The sequence below is a fragment of the Podarcis vaucheri genome (genome assembly GCF_965113315.1).
Source record: "Podarcis vaucheri genome assembly, chromosome: 16".
NCBI classification, from domain to species: Eukaryota; Metazoa; Chordata; class Lepidosauria; order Squamata; family Lacertidae; genus Podarcis; species Podarcis vaucheri.
The window spans coordinates 16,288,554-16,309,623 of NC_138754.1; the positions used below are offsets into that span (position 1 = coordinate 16,288,554).

A 21,070-nucleotide genomic window follows, 5' to 3' on the forward strand; every position below is an offset into this window, starting at 1 on the left:
TTTACTGTCAACGGTAGTCTAAACATAAAATACTGAAATCTACACCTATCAGTCTATCACATCTAATTCCACAAGTGCAGTATGGATTGAAGCACATACAGAAAGTGGCTATCGCTTGTGGACCGTTGAAGAGGCCTTACTTCTCTGCAGGGCTTTTTTTCCAAATAAAAAATTAAAATTCCTGCACATAGAAAGCAAGATATCAGCAAAATCAACAACATTGTAGCCTTGCCTTTCTCCTTGATAATTTGTTTTCCACATGCAGATAATTTTGTAGTGCCAACCAGTAACATAAGGCCTCACCCACAAAACTTGAAGTGATACAGCCCAGACATGGGATGATCAACTCTGAAATAATTTGTTCTGCTTCAAATAACTAATGCGAGGATATTCATTTCACTTTTAATTTTTATACCGCTTTTTTATATTACCATACACAAGGCGGTTTATAAGCTAAAGAAACAACAAAATAGACAGCAAAGATCACACACCTAGTAACAATCTGATCCAATACCAAAAAAAGTCATAATAAAAAACATAACTTTAAAATAAACAACCAGTGGCCCTCCGGGTGCAGTTGAACTACAACTCCCATCATCCCTGATTATACTGGCTGGAACTGTTGAGGGTCCAACAAGTTACCTATCCCTGAACTCACCTTTTGGTACCTGCCCTCAACTCCTTAACTGATTGCATTTGTAAATTTGATAAAAGTCTTCCTCTGGTGTCCTGGAATATCCAAGGCGCCTCAGGTGAATGGAAAGAGCCAGGTCCCAAGTTACCCCGGGCCCACCCTTAGATCCTTCCTCCATCATCTACAGAAGGCGGTCCTCTCCATGATGAAGCACACTCACCAAAACAACCTCTGGACTCCTTGAGGCAAAGACATCATGGGACCAAGACTGTCCTGGCAATGGAGACCGGTCACCTTTCCTCTGCAGCCGAAGGCCAACGGTGTGGTGGCCCACGTTCTTCAGGAGCTCTGTGACTTCCCCGGACTGCAGGTTGTCGAAGTAGATTGTGGCACTCACGATCTGATCCCCTGAGAGGGGTGGGGGTGGGATTAAGAAGATTAAGAAAAAGCCCTGCATCCACACTGGCCAACCAGAGGCCTCTGAGAAACCCGCACCATAGGGCAGGAGCTCTTGTTTCCCCCCAGCAGCTGGTATTCAGATACAGACTGCCACTAAACTTGGAGGCTCCAGTTAGCTGTCATGGCTAGCAGCTGTTGATAAACCTATTGTCCTCCATGAACCTATCGAAAAGCCAGCCCATTTTAAGAAGATAATTGAACTAGTCCATGATGTGCTGTGTGTAGAGCTGCTTCATTTTTTTTAATTATTATTTTTGTCTCTCCTAAACCTAACACATCTGGTATTAAGAGAGCCCAGCTGAGTGCAATATGTCCTGAAGGGATAGCTTGCCGACGTGGGCTGAGCAAAGTTCTGCAATCCTTACCCTTCTGTTTTTAATTCCCCCCCCCATTTCTATCACACTCTCCAAAAATAGCACATTAGGCCAGTCCTTTGTCACAGGTCCCATCTGCACGACACTTTTAAAGCAGCATCATACCGCTTTAGAACAGTCAAGGAATCTTGGGAACTTCAATATGTTAAGGGTGCCAAGAGTTGTTGGGAGACCCCATTCCCTTCACAGAGCTACAACTCCCAAAGGTTTCTGAGAAGAGGGATAGACTGCTAAACCACTCTGGGAAATGTAGCTCTGGGGTGGGGGAATAGGGGTCTCTAAACACCCTTCAGCACCATTAACAGACTGCAGCCCCCAGGATTCTCTGCAGGAAGCCGTGACTGTTTAAAGCAGTATTGCAGTGCTTTAAAAGTATGGTGTGGATATTGAGCACGTGACTCTTCAAGATGTCATGGGGGACTCTTTGTGACCATAAAGAAGATGCCCTCTGGTGGCTTTAAAAGTTGATGATGTCCAGCCACTCTGCCCCCGCCCAGACCACCCCCCACAAACCACCTCACTGACCTTCTTTCACAATGCCTGCTTTGGCAGCGGGTGAGTCCTGTTGAACCTGTTTCACGAAAACGCCTTCGTTCGTCTGGTCGATGGTAAGTCCGCGAGAGCCAATGCCTTCCCAGTCGGGGAGCAGAATCTCCCGGGTCTCTTCTTCCTCCTTCTCCATCTTAAGGAAGGAAGGAAGGAAGTGTGTAAATAGGAACTCAAGAGGCTGCACGTAAAAAGGAGAACTCCTCACATTCTGCACCTCAAAAGTATGCTACAGGCTTAGTCTATTTCAGAAAATGCATTTTGCTCTATTATATTTTCATCCCAATCTTGCTCCAACAATCTCAGGGCAGTTATATAAGGACATAAGATGATCCTGCAGGATCAGGCCAAAGGTGGTCCATCAAGCCCACAATCCTGTTCTCACAGTGACCAACCAGAGGCTTGTGGGAAGCCTGTCAGCAGGATTTGAGCACAAGAGTCCTCTCCCCTCCTATGGTTTCCAGCAACTGGTATTCAGAAGCACTGGTGCCACCAAATGTTTAGTTGAGATGCCATTATCCACACAATAGCCTGGTGAGGTTGGTTACGTCAATGGCCGTTTGCCCCAAGGTGACCCACCAAGTTGCTGGGCTGAATTGCTGTGCTCCAAATCCAGTGCTCTACTCTGTGCTGCACATAGCTTCTCTCCAGGACTAGGAGATCTGGATAAATACAGCACAGTAGTACCACTGCTTTACTAATAAAGAACAGACTGAATCACCTTTCTAGGACTTTGGTCCAGGCCGGAACCGCCCCAGGAATTCCCTTCTCGTCACTTGCCAATCCTTTGGTAATGTTTCTTCCAACTTCCCAACCTAGAAGAGAAAACAAAACAAAGCCTTGTTGGTGAAAGAGAACTTGCCACATCCAGGCGTCATGTTTGCATCTGATGAATCCTCATCGAGCGCAGGGGATGGGGAATCTGAATTCTGTTGGGAGAAGAACTGGGGTCCCTGAAAATATGAGCTACCCCCCGACACACGTTTAAGGAAGTCCCTATTTCAGGGATGGGGAACCTGTGACCCTCCTAGACATTATGAGACCACACTTCCCAGTATCACTGCCATCCCTCGTGGCTGGTGCAAACTGGAGTCACGAGGCATCTGCAAAGCCGCAGGTTCCCTCACCCCTGCTCTGTTTGCAAAAGCAGGTTCCAAAGAATGTCAGCAATGCCTTTCGAAGTTTATAGGATGGTGAAAGTAGGTTTGTTGAGAGGAAGAATCAGAACTATTTTCAAAAGCTAACGAGGAATGCTGCTTTCACGTTCCACTTGGCAAAATTGTTCTCTGTGGCGTACATATTTCTACACCAACTGCCGCCCATCACAAAAAGATGTCCCTTTAATTGCCAAATAAAACATACTAGGAAGGGTATACGGAGAGTATTTGGCGCAGCTGATGTTTATACCCACTTAAGAACTGCCTTGCTCAATCTGGCTGGTTCAGTAATCTGTCCAGAAAGTGGCCATCTGGGTGCCTGTGGGGAAGGTGTCTAGGAGTCCTCGCCACCTGGCATTCAGAATTACTGCCTCTAAAGATGGAGGATCCATTTATGTATCACTCCCTCTGTCTGTGATGTTCAGGCGTATGTAGGCAAAAGAGCATCACCCCAGCAGGCTCGGGGGAAACCTGCAGAATTCCTTAGGGATGGAAACCCCCAAGCAGGACGAAACCTCAAAACCAGCTCAATAAGAGCATGCATAAAATTATCAAGGCGACTTACAACAGAATATGTGAGTACACTAAAACATAAAGTGCCATAAAAGCAACGCAAAATAATTATTAAGATGATTATATAATCGGCGGAGGGGGGATATTTTTATGTACCCCCTCTGCATCATTCGATGTTATCTCTATATTTTCCCACAAACACTCAAGTCATTCCCCCCCCCCTGAACTAAAAATCCAGCTCCTTGATCCATTTGCTGCCCTTTACTCATTCCTTTCCAAAATTATAACCAGAACCAAGACATTTCACTGTCTCAAGTAGTTTACAAATGGCGTCCCACACCCTCACCCCGTTTTAGAAGTCTTGCTGCAACCCTTAGACACGAATTCCTGCTTTTCATCTATTTCCCAGCCTCCCTTTGTGTTGCCGCCTGAGGCACCTTGATTCACCCTGGGGCATGGCAGGGCTGGTGCTGACTATAAGAACGTAAGAAGAGCCAATGGCACTCTTTCCTCCTGCAGTTTCCAGCAGGTGGCATTCAGAAGCATTGGTGGAGGCAGAGCACAGTCGCCATGCTCTGAGATGGGGCACAAGAACACTGACCTGTTTCAGAGCCAGAAATACCACATCGCTTAAGCACGCATAAAAGGCAACTGCTCCCTTCCCTTACCCGCTTCCCTTCCTCTTCTCCTCGGGCAGCTCTTCTTCCTCATGAGCCTGTGCACACTTCTGCCCCAGCTGAGCATGCTACATGCCAGCCACAGCCCCTCCCACAGCCTGAGCATGCAAGGCATGGTACATATGCTGGCAGGAATGTGAAGCCTGTGTTCTCCCTACCCCTGGACTCTAAAAGGAGGAACCTCCCAGGGCACAAGCGGTATTGCAACGCAAGGAAGCAGTGGGAAACATCAAAACCTGTAGAAGCCAAGGAGTTAATAGGCAGGCAGGTGTAGCTCAGCAGCAGAGAACATGGCTTGCCTGCAGAAGGTCCCGGGTTCAATCCTTCCTCAAAAGGACCAGGTGGCAGATGGTGGAAACATTCTCCTCTGCCTGAGAGGGCAGTAAATCAAAGTGGGGCTTCCACATTCAGGAACAGTCTAGCTCTGAGTGCCAGAAGATCCAAGATCAGATAAAGGGTTTGTTGAGGGTTTTTTTGTAGCCCTGATTTCTGCACGCTGTCAAAATCCTAAAACGTATTTTGTTTTTGTCCTTCATTTGTTGCAATTCGCTTACTCTAGTACAATCTCTTTTCTTAATGGTTCATTAATAAAAGCTGCTGCCTTATAGAATGAGCCTGTAGGGCTTCAGGAAGGGAAAAGTCTTGCCCCTCACCAGCTACCTGAAATCCTTTTGGTGGGGGTGCTGACACTGGGGCCTTCTGCATGCTGAGCTCTCAAGCTGCAGACTCTCCCTTGAAGCATAGGAGGCTGCCTTATTCCAAGTCTGTTTCTTTGTCCACCTGGCCCAGCTCTGACTGGCAGCCACTCTGAAAGAGAGATCTCAGGCAGAGACGAGTCCTTCGCACCACCAAGGATTTGAACTTGGGACTTTGTCCATGAAAAGCATGAGCTACAGTCCCTCCTTGCGCAGGTAGACTTCCCCTTGGTGGAATTGGGCGCAGTGGCGTGGCGTGGGTTGTCAGCACCCGGGGCAAGGCAAGTAATTTGTGCCCCCTAACCCGTGGATTTGCGCCCCCGAACCCTAACTCCCAGATGTTGCGGCCGGGCCCCCCTGCACCCCCCACGCTACGCCACTGATTGGGCCTTCATTTAAAAGATGCAATACCATTTATCAGCGGAGTGGAAAGGACTTGTTATGAAGGAGAAGGAGAAGAAAGGACAAAGCACAACTGGACATGTTGCATAAGTGTTTTTAAAGGGTGCAGCCAGGGGGCGGCCATGCCTTCACGATCAATGCTTTTGCAATGCTCTGGCTCCCATACCCAATCCCAGCTCAAACGCCCCACCTTCCACGCGGAGACCGTGCCAACTTTCAGCGAAGCAACAAGAGGGGAAAGTTTTCCACTTCCAAACAGCTACAGACATGCATGCTCAGGTCATGCATGAAACCTGATCAGCCCAGACAGGAGGAGGGGAGGCTGCAGAAGAGGCTCCCACTGACATCAGCTCCTGGCCCCAATTGGAGAGTCTTCACAAGCCAGCATTTGAACTGGGAACAAGACACCAGAACTCACCCACCCCTCACAAGACGGCAAGCGACATATCCAGGCTTGTTTCCTTAATCTCTGTGGTCTTGTGGACTCCACCAGCCCCCAGTTACAGAGAGGAAAACAACTTCTCACAACAACCATCACTGGCCACGTGTGCCCACACACAGGCTGAAGAAAGCTGCTGGAACAAGTGTGGTCTATTGGGAGACCAGGGTTCAAATCCCCACCCCACCCCACCCTCCATCCATTAAGATCACAGGGTTGTTATGGAGATAAATTGGGGAGGGACAGAAACATCTATGCCCCCATGAGCTCCTTGGAGGAAAAGCTAGGATATGAATGCAATCAGTCAATAACTAAGAGAGGGAATCTGTTTGCAATGTCTGGAAATGTCTCTGAAGCCAGAAGGTTAGAAGAACTCAACAGACTCCCAGTAGACACTGTCTATGCTCTGCCATTAATGTCCCCCCCCCCCGCCTATGTTTGGTCTTTATTGTACACCATCCCTTCCTCCCACAAAACATAGGGAATTCAGTAAAAGCACAGACACTGCAATCAAGTTGTGGAAATGGGCTGTCCGTGGTTGGTCAAACACCAAGCTTGCTTGGTTTCCTAAGTACAGAGGGCTCTTTTCTCTTTGCCTTTTATGGGTTGGGTTCCTTCATAAGGCAAAGTAAAAAAAAATTAAAATCCATATCCCATTACAATATTATTATTTTTTAAGGCAATCAACCGGGGGGTGGGGTATCAAATTATGGACAATGGGTCACGGTAACCAGCATCACAATTTAGGCCATCCCAGAATCAATGCTATTTCGTAGCCGTTTAGGTCTTCTTTGCCATGCTTTTGCAACACCACTGATAGATAAGATAGGATGTCTTTATGTATTTATCCATTCGATGCAGTGATGATCTCCAGCAGTCAATGTTGCCCTCCAGATTTTTGGGACTGCAGCTCCCCATAGTCCCAGCCAGCATGGCCAAAAAAATCTGAAGGGCATCAGGTTGTTGAAGGCTGAGCTTCAGCGAGTGCAACCTCTGAAGTCAGGCAAGATGGAGGAGGAAACGCCGCAGGATTCCAGACTACAGAAGCCAGCCAGAGGTGGGGCGGAGCTGCTACTTAAGATATTTCACCTCCATCTCTAAAGGCACTAGGGGATGGTCATGTCTTCAGGAATGCACTTCGCTAGTGTGCCTTTCAGATCCGGAAATTCCCAAATAATTACCATGACCCCAGAAGTGCTGTTTTTCTAGAAAACGTTCCAGCTGCAGACCAAGGAAAGCAGACTTGCCAAAAATCCCCACCCCACATGTCAGGGATGGAAATATCATCCCACAAGCACACTTCTGCCTTTGGTTTTTCAAGCCCTAAACAGTTTTGGGAGCAGGTTATCCAAAGGACAGCCTGCACACGTGATATGACCCTGCCCAAAGTCTAAGACCGTCTTTGGAGGCCCCAAAGATAAGAGAGGTCAGGCTGACTGGGCCCTGTCAGTGACTGCCTCATATTTCTGGAATACGCTTCCTCATGAGGTTCATAGCGCACCTTCACTGGAGAGTTTTAAAAGAGCTCTTGAGACAGATTTCCCTCTGCTTTTTTAATTAACTGCTGTGTTTTAACCCTGTTTTGCTGCTTGTTTTTAAAAGGACATGAGGCAGATTTTAAACTGTTGGCTGTATATGTTTCTAAGACTGCCTTCACACTTTCCCTGAAAGGCAGGGCAGAGATTATTTAACAAATGCTTTCCCCCCAGTGTCAGGATCCGTAATCTTGCAATTTAACCCTGTCCACAGTGAAGTGAGCACACTTCTAGAGAGGCTCACCTGCTCAAATTAATGCATGTTTGTGTGCACTCTTGCTACAGTGTAAATCCTTTCAATTTCAGTGAGGTGAGTGGGCTGTTAGCCTCGGTTCCTCTGCTACATCTGGGCATCCGATTCTCTGTATCAATAGTGATTCCACAACATCTTGTTCCTTCTTTTATTTATATCTGCGTTCGTTAACTTATTAAATGAGTTCTCAGGGTGCCATCTTAGACCTCGACAATTTTTAGGTGGGATTATTTAAAACAATCCCACCTAACAGATAGGTGAAGTGCCAATGCTTTTATCAAAGATTCCAGACTCTTTCGAGGTGCCTGGATGAGTTTCAAGTGCTGTTTACTCTTAGCTTGGGGGACAGGGGACTGTTGAAGCTTTGTTCAGGTATTTTGGCTGCTCTGGTGCAGATATCACAATAATATAGAGGGAAAATACCATGCTTCCAGCATGCTTCCCTCACAGGGGAAACAGCTGCTATACCAGCTGTCCTTGGGGCTTCCTAGGGTGAGAAGCCAGATGCACACTAAACGGTACCTTCTTTGCAAAAGCAAGAACCTAAAATCCCAGGGAGAGAACACACTGGTTGTTCGGTTTTCCCATCACCTGCAATGAGTTCTTGCCTTTCAGAACCAGCTATTTTACACTTACACACACACACACACACACACACACACACACACAGCCTTGCCCAGCAAACCACAAAAGGTAATGCTGGCAGTCGAGAAAGCGTTTGTATTCCCCTACTGCCAGTTCCTTGTGGTTCCCACTTGCAAACACAATTAATTTAAGAGGCTTGTTTAGACAAGAAAAGCTCACTGGTTTTAATAGAAAGCGTTTCCTTTTTGAAATGTATCTCTTGCTTGCTCACCTCTCTCGCTTCTTGTGAAAAGCCTCCCTCCCCAGATTTAACCAGATTCATCATTTCCAGCTAATTCCCACCCTGGAAAATAGCAGCTGGCTAATCTATCCCCAAGATGACCCCAGGGCAAAGGTTGCAGAAATATTTTGCAATCAACCATTCCTGCATTTCTGTGACTCAGCTAAGGCTATCTGTGCTCACCTTTTGTGGCAGTGACGCCACTGGGCTACTGAGATGGCACAGAATGTTCACTGACATTCCAACTGCTTAGAGAACATAGGTGTTGGAATGCCTGCAATTCTGCTTTTGTGGCGGGTAGGGGAACTGGCAATCTGGCTGGGAGCAAAGGATCACATTAGCCTTAGGGGCAGAGATAGCTTTGTGAGGTAGGCAGTCAGGAAGATGTTCCCTACAGAAGGGTTAGTGAACCCAGAGGCTGTGTTGAATCTAGGGGTGGTTGAGTTTTTTGAAATTGAGCCAGCTAGCAAATTCTTTGCTTGAAAATTCCCAGTTTATTTAAAATATATTGAAATTTACATTCCATAAAAAGGAAACTGCTAGGTCTGGCCTCCTGCTGCCAGCAGTGGTTGGCTAGATACCTCTGCTGGATTGGGTATGAAGGCAACAGAGCTCTCTATTTATAGGTCTCCCAACATCTAGTATTCAGAAGCAAACTTCCTCTGAATAGTGAAGTGCCATTTAAATCTCATGGTTTGTAACTAGCATCTCCTCCATGAATCACAATCTCTCTGCAGCAGACACTGCTTCTATCTGCATGCTTTCAAACATATCCCCACAATCATGAGGTCTAGAAACTTCCTTTGCAATGAAAGCAGATTCTCGGGGAATTTACTCCATGCATGCCAGGCAACGCAGGATGCACAACCAAAAGGACCACCTACAGGGAAGTTTGCAAAGTGACACGTGGCATCAGTAAGCATTTAGATATTTCTGGCAAAACTAGGGTGCTTTTAAACTATTATTTTTAATTATGTTGTTGCGAATTAGGAAGGGTAAATGGGGAAAAAGGAAGCCTTTCACCTTTGGGTGCAGGAAAAACTTTTTAAGCACATTTAACTGGAGGGGGGGAGCAAACTTCCTTTTCTGGGAGGTGCAGAACTTGAAACAGTGCAACTTCCCTATTATGGAGTAAAATTTATCTCAACTTTTATTATGCATGTGCAACCCCGCTGGGACGCTGGAATCTGCTTAACACTCGTTTAGTACCAGCGAGCTTGGGATCCTGTTTCCCTGTGTGGGAATCTCAGCTCTCCCTACATTCCTGAAAAGCCTCTGTCCCAGACTCTTTCTGCATCCTTCTTAAAAAAAAAAAGAAGTCTGTGTGTGCATCTAAGATTTATTGCGGCACAAACTTTCATGGGCAAGAAGCTACAATAAACCGAGCCCAGCTTTTTCCGATATGAAGTGCAAAGCTATCCATCTATGGCTCTGATGATCGTGGCTTTAATCTACAGAGGCTTCTGTCGCAATAAAATCTGCTGGACTTTAAAGGTGTGGCAGGACTCTTTGTTGCTTTTCAGTAAAGAGAGAGAAAGAGAATGAAGAAGACGCCAGAGGGAGGGGAAGAGGAAACAACAGTAACGAGAGATGGATGTGGAGCAGAGGAGCAGCAAGCTGTCTTTTTTCACTGAATTAGTCCATTGGACTATCTAGCCTCAGTACGCCAATTGGAAGCAGTGGCTCTCCAGAGTTTCAGGCACAAGTCTCTCCAAGCCCTATCTGGAGTTGTCGGGGACTTGAACCCGGGACCTTCTTCATGCAAGGCAGATGTGAGCTCTATCCCTTTCCCAGACGGGGGTAGTTGCTGCAACCTTCTGCTCTGCTACTCAGCGGTGGGGCCTCCAAAAACACAAGTTATAATTCAGCTTTCTCTGCTATTTTGCACTGCCTTCTACGGCACAAGACACCAGAAATGCCCTGGCAAGGGCACCCTCTGGCACAGACCTTCTGACAACTTTCCCTGCCCCATCCTCACATTACAGCTGCCAATATCTTTTCCCGTTAGTCCTTTACAGCATCAGACACAGCATCCTTCTCAGGGACAAGAAACAACTCAGAGGAGAGGATCTGCTTTGGATGCAGAAGGAGCACATTTCCAGACCCAGAAACCCTGGAGACCTGCAGCCACCAGAGAAGAAAATGCTGAGCTGGAGAGCCCGACAGCTTTCTACGCTCCTAACAAATGCAGGCAAGCAGGTACGTCTGCTTTTCCACAGGCAAGGACTTTGCGGCACAGCTGAGAAAGTGGTTTCGCCCCGCCACTTTTCACCCAGTGGCACACATCGCCCTGCAACTGACCGACAACCCTGGGTTTTTTTTTTTGGGGGGGGGTAGACGCAGAACCCCCTGAACCAAGATTGTTCAGTTACTGATCTCTTGGGGAAAGCAGAGACAAAAGGACCACACCCAGCTTTGTTCCTCTGGACATAAGCCTGCAGGCTGGGTGTGATTGCCTCACAGAGATGACTCACAGCACACTCATGCACACAAACAGGCTGGATCAGAGCAAAGGGAGAGGCTTCGGCAACCTTTGTGGAGTCTTGCAGCCAAGCCAGCCAGCCCAGACATTTTAGCGATGCGCAGGCCTGGAGTTAAGAGAACCAACGACTGAAAATGGAACTCGTTTTTTTAAAGCTTCTACATGCATATTCCAGGGGCGCAGGTGGCGCTGTGGGTTAAACCACAGAGCCTAGGACTTGCCGATCAGAAGGTCGGCGGTTCGAATCCCCGTGACGGGGTGAGCTCCCACTGCTCGGTCCCAGCTCCTGCCAACCTAGAAGTTCGAAAGCAACTTCCCGGCGGGAAGGTAAATGGCGTTTCTGTGTGCTGCTCTGGTTCGCCAGAAGCGGCTTAGTCATGATGGCCACATGACCCGGAAGCTGTACGCCGGCTCCCTCGGCCAATAAAGCGAGATGAGTGCCGCAACCCCAGAGTCGGGCACGACTGGACCTAATGGTCAGGGGCCCCTTTTCCTTACATGCATATTCCACTTTGTGAAGTGCAAGGAGTACCAAGCCCTCAGCGTTATCCTCACAAAAATCTGCACCAAGTTAGCTTTCTGGCTGAATGAAGGTTCAGACCAGGGTCTCTCCAAGTCCTGGTCCAGCATTCTGAACCATTACAACTCGCTGCCTTTTGACCCATACGGTAAAAGAAGCCCTTTCTGGATTTCCGATAGCACAACTTGCACCCCCCAAAAAGACCTGTTTTGGAAGGCTGCTCAAGGATTAGCCACACAGTGAGAGGAGCCCCTCGAACCTTGTTGCTGCATAAGTCACTCTTTCTGGGTGTGCTTCCTGACTGGACTCGTCCAGAGATGCAACAGGGCACCCTCCTTTAAGAGCAGGTAATTTATATTGGTGTAGGAGCAAAATTACCTGCCTCCTGGGTGGCAACAGATCTTTGGGCGAACAAAAGTTACTGCGTTTCCAGTTTTATATCTGTTAAAAATCTAAAGAGCAGAAACTCAAGTTTTGCCTCCCACCTGCCAATTGCACGGCCCATGGTCAACAAACCACACCTTGCGAAGCCAAGTGATACAACACTCAGCCATGTCAGTCAGTAAGTGACTAATGAACAGGTGAAGGATGTCCGGAGTCTGTTGCAGTTTTAACTCACCCACACAAGGCTGTGGGCGTCTTGCTGCCAATATATTTTCTCTCACACATAGAATTCTTTTCTTTTCTTTTTTTTAAAAATCTGTATTTTCCTGCAAAGCATACATAGAAAATTTTAAAACAAGCAGCAATCATTGAATTACATTAAGGAAAACAAGGGCTGCCAACAAACTTTGGTATCACATGGAAAATGAGACAGTTCAGTATCAACCTACAGTCACAATAAATAAATAATAGTACATTTCACGCATCTGGTGTTGTTTTTGGTCTCATAGTTTATGTTCCTGAGACCAGGGACTCAGCTATACAGCTGCAAATAAAACATTTTAAGTGTGTTGTAAAGTTTGATATGCAAATGCAACACTAGATGGCGAGAGTGAGCTATGGAAATTCAATGTATTCTTTCAAAACGTTTTTTTAAAAAGCATTTTCACAGCGTTTTGTTATATGTGTTTAGATTACACCCAACAGTGCTTGGGGAAAGTATCCGTCCGGATAGATTTCTGAGAAGAAGAATTCACACATAAAATTTCAACTGAAACAGGCATTCTGCAAGTCTGGCACACGGCCTCTACTAGGCAGGGATGATAGTCAAAATTTGAAATGTTGCTGTTTTTCACAGGGTGGGGTGGGGGTGGGCGAATGAAATCTTGCTCCGAAATGAGTGGAGGATAAAATCTGGGCAGAAGGCACCATGTTTTTTGCGCCTACCACTTTTCAGAAAAAATGCTATGCGTGCGGCATTTTGAGGTCATGAAAACAATGGCCAGAAGTCATTACCACAGACAGCAGCAAAATAAAGTAAGAAGAAGATGAGCCATCAGTCCTGGTCAAAGTAGATTGCCTTCCCCCAAACACGGTAGTGGTTTTCGCTGCCCAAAGAACGTCAGCAAAACGGCTTCACAAATTTACCCTGCAAAAGTTCAGGTGGCATCTTTGGGTACAATGCCCACAACTGCCTGCTCTAAGAGCTATTCCTTTTCCCAACAGAATCCTGGGAACTGTAATTCTGTAAAGTGGGTAAGGGATTTCAGTAGAGGATTCACAGCATCCTTCAGCAAACCACCATGGCCAAGATTCCTAGTGATGAATTAACGTGTGATTTTCCAATTAAAAAAACTTTTTAATGATTCTGCTGTATGGTTTCTTGTTTTTTAGTGCTGTAAACCACTCGATATATTTTACAATACAGCGGTATGCAAGTATTTTTTATCAATAAACAAACACACTTGTAATATAGCAATGCCTAGAGTGTTAGTTTCAGCTAAAAGGCATAACAAACACCTTCTTTTTTAAAATAAACCATCTGCGTCCGACACTGGGAGATATTTCTTGCGGCTCAGAAGGTGGCTCGTGGAATGTTTCACATCCGATATTATCAGAAATAATTACAAGACTCTCAGAAGCTAAGCCACTATTCATTTCCTCCTATCAGTCTGGGTTTTCCAGATATCTAATGCAGTCCGAGCTGCATGGTATTTATACACCGACTAGCTTCATGGTTTGTAATACGGAAACACACACCAATAAACTGCAATAATTTATAATCATTAGAACAAAGCAGCCAAACTAATGCAAGAACCAGAGACATTAGAACAAGATGCTAGCAAACGTACAGCATGCTCATGAAATACTGAGCAAATCTCAGGGTGTGGGTGACTTTATACTTGCGTGGGGTTTTTTTGGCTCTGAGGACCCTAGCTTTGTGGGACAGCACGCGCTGTGTGCAAAAGTTCCATCGCTGCTGTTGATGTGTGCGGTCGAACGTTCAGGTATGCAGCAACGATAAAGAAGCCTTTTTTTCTGCTGAGAAGTCCCAGACAAAGTATTCCTCAGCATCTCAAAAACAAATCTGAATGCAGGTGCAAGACTGGTTTGAAGCTCTCCAGTGAAAAGGCTTGTCGGAAGTGGAAAGTCTTTGGTCGGCATCGAAAAGAAGCAGAGACAGCACATGTCTAATATTCCAGGGGAAGGGATTCCCGAGGGCAAGGGTGCCACCACACGAAAGGCCCAATTCCTACACAGTATGGAACGGATCTCCTGATAAGACAGCAGGAGGCCATCAGCTGCAGAAAGCAGTGATCAACTGGATATATAAGGGGTAAGACGATCTTGTAGGTGTCGTAGTCCCAAGCTGCGTATACACCAAAACCAGCACCTTGAACTTATCCTAGATGCTAATTGAGAGCCAGTGCCATTCTTCCAACAGTGGGGTAACGTTTCGGTGATATCCTGCACCGGTGAGCAGTTGAGTCGCCACATTTTGCAACAGCTTCCAGACCACCCTCATGAGCAAGCCCAGAGCAGAAAAAAATTGGGCTGGAAGCACAAAGTGTTTCATCGGGCATTGGGGGGCGGGGTTCCTGTGTCTACTGATCCAGAGCGCGCGCACAGACACCTCGTCCACCAGACCCCAGTCTTGAAACTGCCACATCACTGTGAACCACTCCTAGCTTCACACACCTGCTGGCTGGCTGCGTCCAGTCCCAGCTCCTTTGTACGTGTATCTAGATAATGCACACTGTTAATAATCAGTATTGTGTAGGATGTTAAAAAAGATTCGGATCACAGAGATCTGGGCCATGAAGCTCATTGGGTGACGCTGGGCAAAATCACTCTCTCAGCCTAGCCTAACTCTCAGGGTTGTTCTGCAGATAAAATCGGGCCGGGAGGCAGGGGGGAGGTCACTTGAGTGACCGAATTGAGATGAAACACTTACTTTCATGTAATAAAATTTATATAACTGCTTGACTGTAAAAAAACAAAACAAAACAAACCCACACATCCCTAAGAGGGCTACATGTTGCACTTGAGTGGAGAACAAGATAAAAACGAAACAGACACGTTTTCAGATAGAAATATTAAGGCACACATTTTCAGATTTAAATACTACCGCACACATTTTCAGACGAAAATGTACTGCGCACCTTTTCAGGAGTACAGGAAATGGCCCTTCTAGATGGGCTCGTACATTTTACGTCTGAAACTCTCACCAAACACAACTACTGGCTATGCAAGCCAAGGGGTCCTACCCCCATAATGCCCCAAGGAATGCCCCCGCCCTCCCCTCTTCTATTGCCCCCCCCCTCAGAGTTCAGTGCCAGCTGCTCCGTGGCTGCTCCCTTGGCAGCAGGGAGGACCATTGAGTGAGGCAGGATCCTGGCTCATCATGCCTGCCTGTCCCCAGCTTTGAAAGAAGAAACCAACCATCGCGAGGGAGCTATGCCAACCACGAGGGCCCCGCCAGTTGCTTCTATTCAGAGGGGGGCCACGTGCTTGAATTCTCCGTATTTTTAGAACCAACTGCTTGGCCTCAAGAGCTATGAGCCGGTCAGGCTTTCTTGGGATCGCCGGGGTTATTACTGGAAAAGGGGAGGTTGCAAAACACAGCACGACATTCCCACAATGTCACGGGAGAGGGTATTCTGCGGCAGAATATCTCACTGGGCTCGAGATAGGAAGTCGTCAAAACAGGGGCCGCGTTTCTGTGGGGAAAGCCCAGAGGCAGCCCTTCCAGGAGGCAAGGGAGACACTTTGGTAATCCGAGAGTGGTGGTCTTCAAGAAGTCAGCCGTGCCCTCATACCCAGGGACTCCGTTTCAGTACAAAGGAAGCACCCCAAAGCCCCTAGCACCTCAGAGGTATGGGCAGTGGTTAGAATGTCGGGCCAGGACTGGGTTCAAATCCTACAAAGCTCACCATATGACACTCAGCCTGACCTACATCACAGGGTTGTTGTGTGAGGATAAGGCAAGGCGAGAAATATCGCATGCTGCCGCCCCCTGAGCAACTTCAAAGAAAGGTGGGGCTGAAGATGTACGAAATAAATACATCTGCTCGCCCCAAATACCCAATGCCTTAGATTTTAAGGGAGGAGATGAATGGATCTGACCGGTACGAGAAACCTCATTGAAATTGTTTATTTATTAAAATGTATACACTCCCCCTACCCCCCCGTTTTATAATGTATATAAAACAGAGAGAGCAATTAAAACAGATGAAAATTAAAAGATGAAAAACAAAATTATAAAACAGTCACGCAGAAGAAGTGCAACTGCACACATGGCTTAAAATAACAACATCCAAGTAAAGTCTATCAACGTGATCAGATTATCAAGTATAGTTCCAGATTTGCCAGGCTTATTTAAACATTGCTTGACTGGGGGGTGGGGGTACTATCAAAAGGGGGTTTAGAAAAAAGATAAAAGAGTAAAATTATCAATAAGAAGAATCAGCAATAATTTAGGACTTTTGAGAAACAAAAAAGAACAATAGACTAAGAACAGATTAGGCAGGGAGTTCCGAAGTGCAGGTGCTGCCACACTAAAAGACCAAGCTTTTACAAAAAGCACTCTGCACATGCTCGGCAGCCCTTGATTCTTTATCCTCACTTCACGCGCAGCAGAAGCTGAGCCTTGGCCATGAAAATGATTCCCAAGGCCACAGCTTGGCAGGATCTGGGTGTTTTGCAATATCGCATAGTTCAACAATTCTTTACAAAGGCATGTCTTCGGACCCCAGGGAGGCGGCTTTTCCACTCAGGCTAGCAGCTCACTGTTCATCAGTCTATGGAGATAACCCTAACCCTTTAATAAGGTGATAGCTGCAGAGCAGTTGGTGGGGGACACTCACACATCCCTCAGTGGCATTTCAGGCCCCTGAATTTTCAGCTTTCATTCTTTTCTGAGGCGTATGAAAGGAGAGGGGAAGGGTGTGCCTCTCAACACGGGGGAAGAAGCAGAGCCAAGAAAGCAGCTATCTGCCCAGAAGCACGTGGCACACTCTCAGATTTCAGATTCCGCCCCAAGATTCTGCACCCAGGCGAACGCATTACCCTAGTGTGCTAAACGATAACCTGCTCCTGCTACCTTAAAAGACCACCTTATTTACAATGGCACAAGCTGTCATGGACTCTAGGTCCAAGAAATCAACATGCAACAGCATACCTGGCAGCTGCTACAAGACTGTCCATCGTGGTTAAGTCTAGGGCCCCCAACACAGCAGAATGAGCTGTGGTAATTAAGTGAAATAATAATACATATAACTGCAATCTGAAAAGCTCCCCCTCCCCTAACAAGACCATTAACTCCAGATTCCAAATGTGCTTCTGTCTCTATGCTGCTTTTGTTGCAACTGGTCAACACAGATATCCTTTCAAGAGTTTCCTGATTCTCTTTCGGGTGGCACAGGAGGATCCCAAATGGGGTCCCCACTTTCTTTGCCTGCCCCACTCCACCACATCTGCATGCTGCTTCCGGCCCCCAATCAATCTTGTGTTGCCTTTTGGTCATAAGTGTCCCTCAATATCACACAACAGGATTATTCCAAAAAGAGAGAGGCCGGACTGATAAACACACCCAGACTCTGGAATGCTACGTGGGTGGAGACTGAGATGTTATGGAGTGGGGGTGGGGAGATGCAATGGAACAAAAGTCAATGTAATATAAGATGAAGTCTTGTGCAGGTCAGTGCAATAGAAAAAAAAAACCCTAAATATAATTCTATTAAGCTTAAAAGGCGATTTAGTGCATGATCCTACAAAACTCCCTGGGAGGAGTAAAAAAGCCTCCCATTTGGGATGTCAAAGTGTGTATTTGTGTGTGTGCACATTGTCCATGCTGCACCCTGTGGGTACCATTCTAGGCAGAAGCACTAATCCCTTTATCCTGGCTGGGCATTTTTTTAATTGTTGCTGTTGTGTTTGCCGGGATGGCAGACTGATGCAATGGCTGACTTGACGCTCCAGAACATGAAAAGGGGAGATGAGATGAGCAAAATGAAGGCTGCTGTGTCCCGCCCCCCCCCCAGCTAATCCCCACACTACTGCCGCCGCCACCAGGCGAGGCAACACACTCAAAAGCACCAGCAGCAAAGATCATACTATGGGTCAACAAGGGAACCACATGGAGGGTGGGGAGATACCACTAGCACTGCAGGTCGTACATATGCTTTTTGCTTCTCCTGGACGGGGGGAAAATACCCTTCATGGTGTCTGTTCATTTGGAGGGGATTTCTCCTTCCCAGTTAGGCAAGAGTCCCTTTACAAGACCATTTGGGTTCCCCCTGCTTCTTCCGTGGTTGCCATGTGCTCAAAGAGTCCCATGGAGAGACGCAGGGTTGTTTCTGAGAGTGAAGGCAGCAAAAATAAGTAACGGTGGTGAAAAAGCAGTGGGAAAATCTCCTGCTTTCAGGGGCCACACAAGAGCAGAGGGAGGGCAACTGGCGGATGCAGTCCCCAGATTGTGCCCTGGCGATAGGCCTCTCTGTCCTTGTGACTCCCTAGGCTTCAAATATTGCTTCTCTGCCCCTGCAGGTTAGCCTGAGAGGATTGGGTTGGGAGTCACCAAGATGGCGCTCCTCAAGAATGCGCCCATCTCGTCCCAAACTGGGGGTGGAGAACCTGACACCTTCCAGATGCTGCTGGCTCTTAACTGTCCTTAACCACTGGCCAGGCTGGCTAATGGGGCTGATGGGAACATCTGGAGGGCCCCAGAGGTTCCCCATCCCTGGGGCAGAGTGTTCCCAATGAGGCTGAGAGGGAGCTTCTCTCTCCATGTCCTAGCTAAGGGCTTCCCCCAGAGACATCTCACAAGCCACTCTGGAAAATAAGGGCCTTTTCACCTGGTCTAACAAGGCCTTTCTGATGACACCCCACCCCCCAGCTCTTAACTCCCCTCCTTTCAAAACAAAAGAGAACCTCATCTGCTAAAATGCAACTGGCTATGCATTTCAATAACAGCTAGGGTGTTATGTTATATTTCTATTCAATTTCTGCCTGGAGAAGGATGCAAAGAAGGTATCAACAGGGCTGTGTTTATTTTAATTGCAGCACCGGGAGCTTAAGGAAACGTCCACATTTTCGGCAAGGGCGGGTGAGGGAGGAAGGGTACGTAACTTGTCATGGGACACGCAGCTCTGCCTGGTGCCAGCATCACAGGGCACCTGCCTAGAGTCACATCCCAGCCTCTGGCCTCTGCTAGCCCTTCTTGCCATTCCTGCCTCTAAACTAGTGAGGAGATGAAAGAGAGAAAGAGGGACAGCTTCTGCTCACCATGGCCTCTCCCTCCACAGTGCAGCCTGGAACAGGAGCTCAGCAAGGCGGTCCTGCAAATTATTTGCTAATTATGCAAATGAAGTGGGTGGGGAAGTTAAACAGAGGGTGCCCAGATGGAAAACAATGGCTGCTCTGGGCAGAAGAGGGCATTTCTGCAAGCGTGGCTTCTACACCCCAATTAACTTTTTCTCCAAAGCGATTAGGTTTTAGAATGCGGTTAAAATCTAGGAAGGCCAAATGGCTAGGAGGAGGAATACCTGCACATCTGCTTTTGCATCTCTGGCTCTATAAGGACTAGTGGCCAGCTTGGTGCTTTCAAAAAGAAACAAAACATGGAAAACCAGGAATCCAAGCCAAGTAATGACCGAAATTTATGGGAGGTGGCCTGCCCAGAATCAGGGCAGACCTCAGAAAATGGGACCCTACGACAAGTCTGGGTCTTATCGTAGGGCCTCCTTTGCCTTGGTGAGTCTACCCGATTCACAGCCCAGACTTGGGAGGAAAAGGTGCCTCATCACTGCTCTAGCAAACCCAGGCAAAACTTTCCAGCTGTTGCTCTAATGCAAATATACCCACAATGTACCTGGCTGTGTTTAACTATATAAATTCTTTATATATCATATAAACAGGTAACTCTTTTCACATTATCTAATTGAGTAGAAGCAATTAAGGACCAACATTTAGAACAGGGAATACAAATCGATTAGTTCTTGTATACGTAATGTCCAAATAGAAGCTTTTGTGTTCCACATATGTACAGATGAATCAGGTTTTTTAAACGTAATGTCCAAATAAAAGCTTTTTGTGTTCCACGTATGTCTTAGCAAATATAAGTGCCAAACGTAACAACTTTAAGGAGCAGTACTTGCAAATAGGTGAACTTTTCTTTGTAATGTTCCACATCTGCCTTTGCAAAGTATGGTTGTTGTATGCAGCTGCTGTGTGCAGGTACCAGACGAAGGAAATGAAAGATCTTAATGTGTGCCTTTGCAAAATATAGTTGTTGCATGCCGGTGTCAGGCGAAAGAACTTAAATGTGACAAGGATTCCTGGAATAATACCTTGTTTCACCCTGCCAGGCTTCGTCAGCCGAGCATGCTCCTATTTTGTGTATCAGAGACATGGAACGAGTGATGGTCCTGGTTGATCCTGGACCCCCTGTTAAATGCTCAAGAACTCTAGCTCCCTATAAAGAGCTCAACAACTCTGGGTAGATCACTGCCAGTTGTTTTATACTGTGAGTAGATCGCAATCTCTTGGGAGTTGGAGGTGCCTGCTCTAATGCACACCTTCCCTTTTGAAGGAGAATGGCGACCCTCTGGTTATCTGCTTAATTCCAGGCACAAAAGCTTCGCTATCTCACAGCCTCCTCCTAATTGCATCAAATTCTTCAAAGCTTCGCTATCTCACGGCCTCCTCCTGATTGCCCCAAATTCTTCCCTTTGACCCAATTCATGTCGCAAAAAACCTCAGGCTGAGATACGCTTGCATTCAACCCTCAGTCCTGCCACCCCACAGCTCGCCTTGGCATTGTACAAGGAGTCCTTTATGCTGCGTCTCAACACTCTGGATCCACTCCACAGAGACTTCTGGGCATGGGCGAAGTTCTGCCTGCCCCTTTCTGCCTTCCAAATTAAGGCTGCAAAACTTGCAGAGGCAGATTCCTTCTCCTCAGTCCCAGCCCTTGCAACTCCTCGGGACCGGGAGATGGAAGAGATAAGAGGGTGCTGAGAGTGAGGTTTCACAGGCCTGGTTCATGTGAAGTTAACTTATTCGGAGCGTATCAGAGTATTGTTAAGTCTGGCTGGAGGCAGGTCTCTGGCAGAAAGCGAGGTGCTTTTCCCGCCC

The 21,070-nt window shown here is 47.0% G+C and overlaps 1 protein-coding gene across 1 annotated transcript in view; it reads right to left on the reverse strand.

Annotated features, from left to right (window-relative positions):
- The window catches only part of AHNAK (AHNAK nucleoprotein), a 53,328-nt gene that overhangs the window by 17,379 nt on the left and 14,879 nt on the right, over positions 1–21,070 (reverse strand). Inside the window, exons 2-4 of the mRNA XM_082204213.1 lie at positions 2,735–2,828; positions 1,993–2,149; positions 855–1,042 (exon numbers count right to left, since the gene is read on the reverse strand). Coding sequence (XP_082060339.1) covers positions 855–1,042; positions 1,993–2,149 — 345 coding nt within the window. The 5' untranslated portion in view covers positions 2,735–2,828. The remainder of the gene's footprint in view (positions 1–854; positions 1,043–1,992; positions 2,150–2,734; positions 2,829–21,070) is intronic.